This window comes from Sebastes fasciatus, chromosome 5 (genome assembly GCF_043250625.1).
Source record: "Sebastes fasciatus isolate fSebFas1 chromosome 5, fSebFas1.pri, whole genome shotgun sequence".
Lineage (NCBI taxonomy): Eukaryota > Metazoa > Chordata > Actinopteri > Perciformes > Sebastidae > Sebastes > Sebastes fasciatus.
In genome coordinates this window covers 1,269,204-1,281,413 of record NC_133799.1, presented here as the reverse complement: position 1 = coordinate 1,281,413, position 12,210 = coordinate 1,269,204, and the positions used below count along the sequence as shown (strand labels likewise).

Here is a 12,210-nt window from a genome sequence, read left to right as displayed (position 1 = left end):
AGCCAGCAGCAGGAAGTCCCGATGACACCACTACCTGTGGGGAAGTCGCAGCCCGTTCCTGTTTGGCGTCTGTACGTTCTTTGAGCTGCAGCTCAGTGACTGAAATATTCAGAGAGCAGAACAGATCACCTCCCTCCGGCTAACTGGACCGCGGACGATCATCTGTCACCCAGGAAGTAGCTGCAGACTCCAGAGCTGGTTGAAGGTGGAGGAGGTGATGCATATTCAGGAGGCGGAGCACCAGAGCAACATTAGTACACTTCTTTCTTCTTTTACAGTCAAAGTGTGTTCATAAAAACAAGAACAAGAAACAAGAAAAACTTTTTTTAATCATATTTGCACCATTTCTACCCACTGCAGCTTTAAGGTCACGATCGTCGGGCAGCGAGTCTCACGAGAGTTTTTGCAAGTTTTCACAGTTTCCATGTTACCTTCTAGCCACGACCTCTGGTCACGACCTCTGTTCACGACCTCTGGTCTGAGCTGTCTTTGTCCAGGTTGAAAGGAGTAATAAAGTTCTCCGTCCTGGTTCAGACTACGGAGCCTCCGTGTTGTTGTTTCATAAATATAGACGTAGATGAATAGATAGATGGATAGATAGACTCAACGTGATCGGGCGTTCTACGCTTCAAGTCTATTTTATTTTTTTCGAGAATATGTGCGTAAACGTGAGGTTGATGCCCAATAAAAAATCCCTGAATAATATCTTCAGAGATGACTCAGAATGTATTCTCTCTGATAGATTATTCTCTTCCTGTAGGCCGACCTGCTCACTATCAGTATTCACGTTGTCCTTCATGGTGCACCCTCATCTCCAACGGTCCACACATAAAGAATGAGATAAACCAGCAGCTTTGCATGAAGTGAATGGTTTGTTTTATAGTAAATGTGCAGCTGAAACATCTCTGTTGTTTCAGGTCAGAACATTTCCCTCTCTGTGAGGAGGAGGAGGACGCTGATCTATCTATATAAACGCTCGGCCGGCACACGGCTCATAAGTCACTACATGTTGTTGTAAAATCTTTACCTGATTACACTGACTCATGTTGGTGTTCTACTACAGACGGAGGGGGATGGAGCATTCAGAGGGAAATACAAGCACCTGAAAGAGGAAGAACAAACCTCCAGATGTATAACATAAGAGAGCAGAGCGAGGTCGGGGTTATTTACTGAAGTCGGAGAGAGGTCGGGGTTATTTACTGGAGTCAGAGAGAGGTCGGGGTTATTTACTGGAGTCAGAGAGAGGTCGGGGTTATTTACTGGAGTCAGAGAGAGGTTGGGGTTATTTACTGGAGTCAGAGAGAGGTCGGGGTTATTTACTGGAGTCTGAGAGGTCGGGGTTATTTACTGGAGTCAGAGAGAGGTCGGGGTTATTTACTGGAGTCAGAGAGAGGTCGGGGTTATTTACTGGAGTCAGAGAGAGGTCGGGGTTATTTACTGGAGTCAGAGAGAGGTCGGGGTTATTTACTGGAGCCAGAGAGAGGTCGGGGTTATTTACTGGAGTCAGAGAGAGGTCGGGGTTATTTACTGGAGTCAGAGAGAGGTCGGGGTTATTTACTGGAGTCTGAGAGAGGTCGGGGTTATTTACTGGAGTCTGAGAGAGGTCGGGGTTATTTACTGGAGTCAGAGAGAGGTCGGGGTTATTTACTGGAGTCTGAGAGAGGTCGGGGTTATTTACTGGAGTCAGAGAGAGGTCGGGGTTATTTACTGGAGTCAGAGAGAGGTCGGGGTTATTTACTGGAGTCAGAGAGAGGTCGGGGTTATTTACTGGAGTCTGAGAGAGGTCGGGGTTATTTACTGGAGTCAGAGAGAGGTCGGGGTTATTTACTGGAGTCAGAGAGAGGTTGGGGTTATTTACTGGAGTCAGAGAGAGGTCGGGGTTATTTACTGGAGTCTGAGAGGTCGGGGTTATTTACTGGAGTCAGAGAGAGGTCGGGGTTATTTACTGGAGTCAGAGAGAGGTCGGGGTTATTTACTGGAGTCCGAGAGGTCGGGGTTATTTACTGGAGTCAGAGAGAGGTCGGGGTTATTTACTGGAGTCAGAGAGAGGTCGGGGTTATTTACTGGAGTCAGAGAGAGGTCGGGGTTATTTACTGGAGTCAGAGAGAGGTCGGGGTTATTTACTGGAGCCAGAGAGAGGTCGGGGTTATTTACTGGAGTCAGAGAGAGGTCGGGGTTATTTACTGGAGTCAGAGAGAGGTCGGGGTTATTTACTGGAGTCTGAGAGGTCGGGGTTATTTACTGGAGTCTGAGAGGTCGGGGTTATTTACTGGAGTCAGAGAGAGGTCGGGGTTATTTACTGGAGTCTGAGAGGTCGGGGTTATTTACTGGAGTCAGAGAGAGGTCGGGGTTATTTACTGGAGTCAGAGAGAGGTCGGGGTTATTTAGTGGAGTCAGAGAGAGGTCGGGGTTATTTACTGGAGTCAGAGAGAGGTCGGGGTTATTTACTGGAGCCAGAGAGAGGTCGGGGTTATTTACTGGAGTCAGAGAGAGGTCGGGGTTATTTACTGGAGTCAGAGAGAGGTCGGGGTTATTTACTGGAGTCAGAGAGAGGTCGGGGTTATTTACTGGAGTCAGAGAGAGGTTGGGGTTATTTACTGGAGTCAGAGAGAGGTCGGGGTTATTTACTGGAGTCTGAGAGGTCGGGGTTATTTACTGGAGTCTGAGAGGTCGGGGTTATTTACTGGAGTCTGAGAGGTCGGGGTTATTTACTGGAGTCAGAGAGAGGTCGGGGTTATTTACTGGAGTCAGAGAGAGGTCGGGGTTATTTACTGGAGTCTGAGAGAGGTCGGGGTTATTTACTGGAGTCAGAGAGAGGTCGGGGTTATTTACTGGAGTCAGAGAGAGGTCGGGGTTATTTACTGGAGTCAGAGAGAGGTCGGGGTTATTTACTGGAGTCTGAGAGGTCGGGGTTATTTACCGGAGTCCGAGAGGTCGGGGTTATTTACCGGAGTCCGAGAGGTCGGGGTTATTTACTGGAGTCGGAGAGAAGTCGGGGTTATTTACCGGAGTCCGAGAGGTCGGGGTTATTTACTGGAGTCCGAGAGGTCGGGGTTATTTACTGGAGTCAGAGAGAGGTCGGGGTTATTTACTGGAGTCAGAGAGAGGTCGGGGTTATTTACTGGAGTCTGAGAGGTCGGGGTTATTTACTGGAGTCAGAGAGAGGTCGGGGTTATTTACTGGAGTCAGAGTGAGGTCGAGGTTATTTACTGCAGTCGGAGAGGTCGGGGTTATTTACCGGAGTCCGAGAGGTCGGGGTTATTTACCGGAGTCCGAGAGGTCGGGGTTATTTACTGGAGTCGGAGAGAAGTCGGGGTTATTTACCGGAGTCGGAGAGGTCGGGGTTATTTACCGGAGTCGGAGAGGTCGGGGTTATTTACCGGAGTCGGAGAGGTCGAGGTTATTTACCGGAGTCGGAGAGGTCGAGGTTATTTACCGGAGTCGGAGAGGTCGGGGTTATTTACCGGAGTCGGAGAGGTCGGGGTTATTTACTGGAGTCGGAGAGGTCGAGGTTATTGGCCTCGCATCCATAGTAACAGCTGTAGTACACAAGAGTCAAGATGCTAAAGACTATAAGTGGAACAATTTAGACACAGATTCCCAGACTGAGCGAACACGGTGCAGACCTACAGTACACTGGGTTTGACTGAGTCTTGTTGAAACGATATTCAGCCGTGAGGATGATGACGCAGGCATGTGTCTCTCCCTGATACATAGTGCACAGAGAAGTAGGAGGACATATTTCAGCTTTAAAGATACATCAAGTCTACTCTGTGTATTCTGACCTCTTGATAAAAACAAGCAGCAGTCAGATGAAGAGAAGAGGAGAGTCTTCATCAGTGAGAGCAGCATTTATAACAAGACATGATGAAGATCATCACAACTAAAGCCAGAGACAAACTGCATCAGCAGCGAGGTCACAAGTTGAAGTTGAACCACATCTGGAGCATCTGGAGCCTCCTGTCAACACTCTGCAACACAACAGGGTCAGCTGGACGTTTTCTCATTACTCATTATAAACCACATGGCAGGAGATGAGCATCCTGAGACGTTCAGAGAGGAACCAGAAGCAGTTAACGGAGCCTCTACGTGACCAACAACACATCCTCTCAGATTGTATATATATACACAACATGATAAATATAAACCTTTCATTCTTTTTCAACCTCTAAATGTAATTTATATTCATGAGGATATGCAGATGAGTTCCATCTTGACCTCTGTAGATGGAGGTCAGCCAGGAACAAACAGCTGATTTGATCCTCGCTGAAATAAACAATGAATTATGTTGCAATGAAAACATTCTTTGCCTTACTATGACTTTTTTTTTTTTTAATTATATATTTTTTAGACAGATATTCCAAGTATGATGTTTCTGCAATCCTCCCTATTGAATTCATTATTTACATCTTTCTTTCTTTTTTTTAACCCAGAAGTAAAGATTTGTATCATTACTTCTAATATGTGGGTCAAAAACGACCCGTATATATGATGAATGGTTGAATACTAGTTTATATATATATATATACATATATTACTTTACATAGTAAAGCTTCAGTTATACTTTCTTTCATAAACGCAATCGATCTTCCGGAGGTTGAACCTGTAAAGTGGTGGGCACACTACCAACGTCAGGAGCGCGTGGCGGCTGCGTCGCGTGGTGGCTGCGTGATGCAGGAGTCTGGTGTTCACACTAGACGCGTGTTGGCAGCGTGTCGGCTGTGTTTCTGCTGCTGCTGTCAGCCCTTTCTTTCTGCATAGAGTTTGCCTTTTAATGGCCATTTAACTTCATGATAAATATAATTTATATTTATTTTAGACAGAGAAAGGTTCAGAAACGTGTGATAATTAGTAAATAATAGTAATAATCCACAATTAAAACTCCGTACTATATCATTCATGGAACTCTCCAAGTCACTGCATGTTCTACAAAACTGTAGTAATCTTGCTGATATGATGTCCATATACTGTCAATAGATCACCTTCACTGTCTGTTGCTGCTGAGACACGCAGCTGAGACGCGAGCGGCTCGCGTGAAAAATAGGCGAGCCTTCTATTCTATAAAATAGACGCGCATCAGACGCGCGTCTCATGCAGGCAGTGTGTCCACTCTAACCTGTTAACATGGACACCGAAATAAAAAACAACACGCCACGCAGCCGCCACGCAGCCGCCACGCGCTCTCGACGCGGGTAGTGTGTCCACCACTGAACTACGGACAATCATGCGATTAATGGTGTTTAAATATTGTAATCGTTTGACAGCTCCAATAAAACCGACTGGTCGTGGCGTTACCGACGGCGACCAGCCAAGTTGTTTTTACACGTTCTCGTCACAACTCGTCACAAACCGCCGCTTTGTCACGCCCATCTCTGCGTCACTTTAGAAATCAAACTTTGTTAGGTTTAGAAAAATAACGACATGGTTGAGCTTAAATTAAAACTATTATGATTATAAAGAGAAAAGGAAACTGAACGTTGATTGTAACGTGACAAAGTGAAAGTTAATGTACGGGACACAAACAGCGGTCACAGGAGGTAGTGGTGGTATCAATCAGATCTCCCTTTAAGGTACATTTTGAACAGATAAAAGATGTAGAGTAATTTGTGATTAATCGTTATTAACTATGGACAATCATGGATTAATCACGTTTAAATATTTTAATGGATTACAGAACTAATGTAAATACAAATGATGACGACAGTAAATATTTATCATTATTAAGGAAACCTACTGATCTGACTACAGATGCTGGTTCCAACAACATCTCAGCGTCGGACATGTTCTAGATATCCAGACTCTGACTTCTTTACTGGAAGCATAATGATGTCACAATGATGTCATCACCTTATAACTTCCCTGGTAACATGCATAGAGCAGAGAGAAGCAGCTGACCTGGGAGAGTATTACAATTAGGGCTGTTAAAGTTAACCCATTAACGCAATTTGTGATTTTAAGGTTGTAGCGGCTCAGTCGCAAAGTTGTCATGGAGGAGGTTAAATAACACTCGAACCCTACGCTAAATGTTGGAGAGGAAAAACTGTCATGTCCATTTTCAAAGGGGTCCCTTGACCTCTGACCTCGAGATATGTGAATGTGTGAGGGGTTTTCGTACGAACAAATGTCTGAAAACGTTCCAATAATAAGTCTGGAAAAATCTCTGATAAATGTCCAAAAATTGTCCGGAAAAAAGTCCCCAAATGTCTGAAAAAAGTCTGAAAAAAGTCTGAAAAAATGTCCAAAAAATGTCCAAAAAAGTAAAAAAAATCTCCAATAAATGTCCAAGAATGTCTCAAAAAAAGTAAAAAAAAAAGTCTGGAAAATGTCTGAAAGAACAGCAGAAGAATAGTCTGATAATGGTATCATATGAAAATAGAGAACCTGATGAATCCATCGGTACCAATCATGTCAGACTAGCTGGTCATGAAGGAGGTTAAATAACGCTCCAAACTGTCATGTCCATGTTCAAAGGGGTCCCTTGACCTCTGACCTCCAGATCAGTGAATGTAAATGGGTTCTATGGGTACCCACGAGTCTCCCCTTTACAGACATGCCCACTTTATGATCATCACATGCAGTTTGGGGCAAGTCATAGTGAAGTCAGCACACTGACACACTGACAGCTGTTGTTGCCTGTTGGGCTGCAGTTTGCCTTGTTATTATCTGAGCATATTTTCGAGCAGACATTTTTTTAACTTTTTCGGACATTAGAAAAAAAAAAATTGTTGATATTTGTCGGACATTTTTCTGACTTTTTAAAAAACGTTTTTACAATTTTTTTACGAAATTTTTCGACTTTTTTTCTGACTTTCTTTTTTTAAAACTTTTTTTTTGGACTTGCTAAATCTTTATGCTAAATGCAGTACCTGTGAGGGTTTCTGGATCAATATCTGTCATTGTTTAGTGTTAATTGATTTACAATAATAAATATATACATACATTTACATAAAGCGGCATATTTGTCCACTCCCATGTTGATAAGAGGATTAAATACTTGACAAATCTCCCTTTAAGGTTCATTTAGAACAGATAAAATAATCTGTGATTAATCACAATTAAATATTTTAATCGATTGACAGCACTAGTTAAAGATGATCAATAAACAGTTCACATCCTCAGCTGTTCTCTGATGGAGGTTTTGACTACAGATGCTGGTTCCAACAACATCTTGCAGAATGTTCTAGACATCCAAACTGTGACTTCTTTACTGGAATCAGACCAGTCATCACCACCACATTACTATAAACACAATGATGTCATCAGCTGATAAGCTCACAGGTAACATGCACAGAGCAGAGAGGAGCAGCTGACCTTGCAGAGCATCAGAACCAGACTTATAGTGAAGCAGCTGCTGCTATATAGGAGACACATTCATATGCATGAGTTTGCAAATGTCCTGTGACACATTTTATAAAGAGTTTCAGATATTTAACTCTACAGACTGTAACATCAGATCACACTAACTGATCCTGCAGGTTGACAGCTGATCAGTTGTGATCAATAAGCAGCATTGATCAGAGAGATGAGTTACCTCCTATATCTGGTCTCAGCTTCTTGTCGTACTCCTTCAGCAGGTTGTTGAGTATTTCCGTGGCGTCGCTCTGGTAAGATCTCGGAGACAACATCTGGTTGACTGTCTCCTCCTCGGAGTCTTCCTCCTCCTCCTCTTCCTCAGAGAACTCCATGGATCCGCAGCTGCAGAGGAACAACTGTTTAATGTCACAAACTCACAGGGAAGTTTGATCCACCCTGAACGCATCACAACACTCACCAGGTGAGGAGGACAGACAGGACAGACAGGAGCAGGAGGACATGGACCAGAGGTCTGGAGGACATGGTCCTCAACAGGTAGACACGGCTCGGTCCGGCTCGGCTCGGCTCGGTGGCTCAGAGAGAACAGCTGCTCATAGTGAGTGATAATCCAGCAGGTAGATCTCAGGTTCAGTGATAAACTCCTCCGGTCCTCCGGTGCTCAGCAGCTCCTCTCTACTGCTCTACAGGGAAGGCTGCAGACTGTCTTTAGGGGAGGCTGCAGACTGCTGCTGATCTCACGCAGGTGCGCGCGCTCTGAGCGCATCCTCCTCCTGCAATCCCAGAATCCATCAGGAGCTGCTCTCCGGTCAGTGTGCGTCAGTCCCCGGTACCGGGGACTCCTCCACACCTCCATCAGTTAACTGTTACACCAACAGTATCATATCTATACTCTTTATTACACTTTATCACCTCCTACTGATCTGAGAGATCTGTGATCTGTTGATCTTTGATCTGAGATCTGTTGATCTGTGATCTGTTGATCTGAGATCTATTGATCGGTGATCTGAGATCTACTGATCTGAGATCTGTTGATCTGTGATCTGTTGATCTGAGATCTATTGATCGGTGATCTGAGATCTACTGATCTGAGATCTGTTGATCTGAGATCTATGATCTGTGATCTGTTGACCTGTGATCTGAGATCTGAGATCTGTTGATCTATGATCTATTGATCTGAGATCTGTTGATCTGTGATCTGTTGATCTTTGATCTTTGATCTTTGATCTGTTGATCTGTGATCTGTTGATCTGAGATCTATGATCTGAGATCTATGATCTGTGATCTGTTGACCTGTGATCTGAGATCTGAGATCTGTTGATCTATGATCTATTGATCTGAGATCTGTTGATCTGTGATCTATTGATCTGAGATCTGTTGATCTGTGCTCTGTTGATCTTTGATCTGAGATCTGTTGATCTGTGATCTGTTGATCTGAGATCTATTGATCGGTGATCTGAGATCTACTGATCTGAGATCTGTTGATCTGAGATCTATTGATCTGAGCTCTGTTGATCTGTGATCTGTTGATCTGAGCCAAATAAAAATAAAATCAGACTTTGTGACTGGACTCTTTTGACTCTTTATTCTCATTGGACTCACTTCTAGAGTTAAATAGTGAAAATAGACTATTCACCATGTTTCTGGGGACCCGCTGGAGCTCCCTCAAGGACCCTGGGAGGTCCCCAGACCACTGGTTGAGAACCACTGGTATAGAGGAAGCATCCATGTTGACACGCATTTGACAAACAACACAGACTCCACTAAAACCACTAAAATAGAATAGATATAATAAATAAATAAATAAAATAAATAAAATAAATAAAATAAATAAAATAAATAAATTAAATAAATTAAATAAATAAATAAATAAATGTTTCTTCTATATCATCTGTGCAATGTTGCTCTGACTTGTTCATCTGAGTGATTCTGCTGGAACAAAGCTGGTTTAGTTTGTTATACATCCTCCGTTAGAGCTGCCTGCAGCCTGATGGAGAATAAAAGCACCTGTAGCAGAGTTAGTGGTTGTACGTCGTGCTGTGTTTCTATAGTCTGTCTCTGTGGTTACAGTAGATGTAGTGTGCACAGACAGATTTAACAGTTAAAGGGGAACTCCGGTGATTTCGTTTCACTCTTTCATCACGTTGCTGAACTAACGAGAGACATATAAATGAAATAAAAGTCCAGATCTGTGCAGAAGACGTGGAGATGTCCTGACATTCAGACATCAGCTGCAAAAACACGGAAACCTGCATTTCCCATAATGCAACTGGATAGCGCCTGCATCCTAAATCCCCACTTTCTTTCAGACTTTCCACCTCCACTATATATATATATAACAGGCTCGTTGGAGATGAACTGCGCTTCACCTGGAAAGTCACAGAGACAGTTACTTCCTGTTAGATCTGATCTGATCTGATCTGATCTGATCTGATCTGTAGGCTACTTGTAGTTTTCACACCATGTTCAGATTTATTTATATTAGTTTATATAAATATATGTGGAAATGTGCGTTTATCTGGCGTTGGATTCTATCCTTTATTATATGTCTGTCTTTTAAAGCTTGTTGATAAGTGGTATAGAAATAACCTTCATTATTATTATTATTATCATTATCATTATTATTATTATTATTATTATTATTATTACTAATATCCTACATCTAGTGTTAAATATTACAATTACACAGAGAATTCGGACGTTTGTTGTTAAACTAAGAGCCAATCAGCTCTTCGATCAGGCCACTGCCATCCGTTTCCCATCATGCCCCTGGGTCCTGCAGTCGGTAGAGAGCAGCTGGCTCTAAAAACTGCGTTCGCCTGGCTATCGTGAGGTTATCGTCAGAGCATGAAGTCGGACACAAATCTAACCGCCATGCGTTGCGCTGCGATCTCCAACGAGCCTAATGCATGCCAATATAACCCCGATGACATCACTATGACATCATCAGGGTTATTTGTTTTCTCTCTCCAGAGCTGGTAAACTGAACCTCATGTGGAGTTCCTCTTTAAATAAAAGCTGTTGTTTAGAGACAGAAACAGAAATAACACAAATGACCACATGCTCATCATCATCATCATCATCATCATCATCATCGAGAACAGAAAGAACAACAATAATTTGTCCCTCTGGTGTTTTTTCCTGTTGAAGGGTAGAAATGAACCGCTGAGATAAAGAATCCCCTGATGACAGTCAGATCGCTCACAGTGTCCCATTCCATTATTATTATTATTATTATTAATATACATTCAGGTTCTGACGGCTCCAAATAATGAGAATCACGTCTTCTTCTCAGCGTTAAAGTGAGACTAATAACAGATTCTCTTTCAACCTGATGAAAATGGAAACCTTTCCCTGGAGGAGGACCAGGACTCACAGCTTCATACTGACTGTATATACTATATAGTAGTAATGTACTATATAGTAGTGCTGTATATATGCTGTTAAACACTCTGTATATATACTGGTAAACAGACAGTGTGGTCCTCTGCTGCCTGCTGTCGCCCTCTGCTGGTTCACTACAGAAACACACACAGAGCTGTTTAACAGTGGAGGAAGAAGAACTCTTTCTACTTTCTTGGTAAAAGTTTAGTTTAATATATGACTTTATTTGACAGGGAGAGATCATATTTAAAACTAAGAGCTTCATCTGTAGTCCCCGGGCAGGCAATAGTTAAAACACAGACATCATTAGGAATAAAAGCAATATTGAAAATGCAATCAACGATGAAAGCAAAGAAAATAAAAAATAAAAATATAAAATATGTAGATACAAACAGAGCGTGCACGATATAGAGACAAGAGAGACGGCTCTAAAATAGTAAAAATAGAAATAAAAGTAAAAGTATGAGCATCATTGTAGACTTAAAGGTTCAAAAGTGAAAGTACTCAATAAAGATTGATATTATAATATCACAGTTTATTTGCTGATTATATTTTGTATCAATCATCGTAATCTGGAAAGTAAATAAAATGTAGTGGAGTAAAAAGTACAATATTTCCTCTGAGATGTAGTGAAGTAGGAAGGAGCAGAACAAGTACCTCAAAATTGAACTGAAGTACAGTATTTAATGAACTTAGTTACTTTCCACCTCTGAGTATTTGTTCTATAGAGGAGAGAAGCAGCAGCATGAAATGAATACAAATAAATACATAAACAAATAAAAAAGAAAATTAAAGAGAGGACGGAACCAGCCAAAATACAAAATAAATATATATATAAATAAATAAATATGTCCTCAAATGTAGTAAAAATAATATTATAAATTAATTAATTAATTAAAAAATAATACAAATAAAAACATAAATAAATAAAAGGGAAAATTAAACAGAGGAATAAATAAATAGATAAGGAAATTAATACAAAGGTAAATAAATAAAGAAGCAAATTAAAACAGAAATCAATTTATGTCACATTTTATCAAATCATTTATTTATATTTAATAATATTTTTTTTTGGCACCAAAATGAGATGTTATAATAATGCTATGATTAGATTAAATGTTGCAAAAACTGAAATAAAACTATTAAAAAATACTGTAAATAGCAAGCTTTTTTTTTCCAGCGGACTAAAAGTTTCCTCCTGACTGACCTCTCAAAAGGCGTCTCTATGAACTAGAGTATGATTTACATTTCACTGCACATCCTGTATGAGTACGTGACAGATAAAACTCTTGAATCTTGTATGAGTTCAGATCTGAACACCAAATGATCAATAATTGACTGTGACACTTTGTGTAGTTGTTGGATATATGATATGAAATACACATTACTGTAACGATCCTCACAGAGAGCATCGACCTGGAAGAAAACACCATATTGTGTTGATTTGATTCAACGTCACAAAGACAATGTTCACTTTTCTTTTAAAGCCTTTTTATAATTAAAGCATCTGCTGGT

General features: G+C 41.4%; 1 protein-coding gene across 2 annotated transcripts in view; it reads right to left on the bottom strand.

Annotated features, from left to right (window-relative positions):
- Positions 1-8,233, bottom strand: part of gabrg3 (gamma-aminobutyric acid type A receptor subunit gamma3) — a 57,542-nt gene extending 49,309 nt beyond the window's left edge. For both annotated transcript variants that reach the window (XM_074636758.1, XM_074636759.1), the window contains exons 1-2: positions 7,772-8,233; positions 7,532-7,695 (exon numbers count right to left, since the gene is read on the bottom strand). In XM_074636758.1, the coding sequence (XP_074492859.1) occupies positions 7,532-7,695; positions 7,772-7,836 (229 nt within the window). In that variant the 5' untranslated portion in view covers positions 7,837-8,233. The remainder of the gene's footprint in view (positions 1-7,531; positions 7,696-7,771) is intronic.
- Between the last annotated feature and the right edge of the window lie 3,977 nt (positions 8,234-12,210).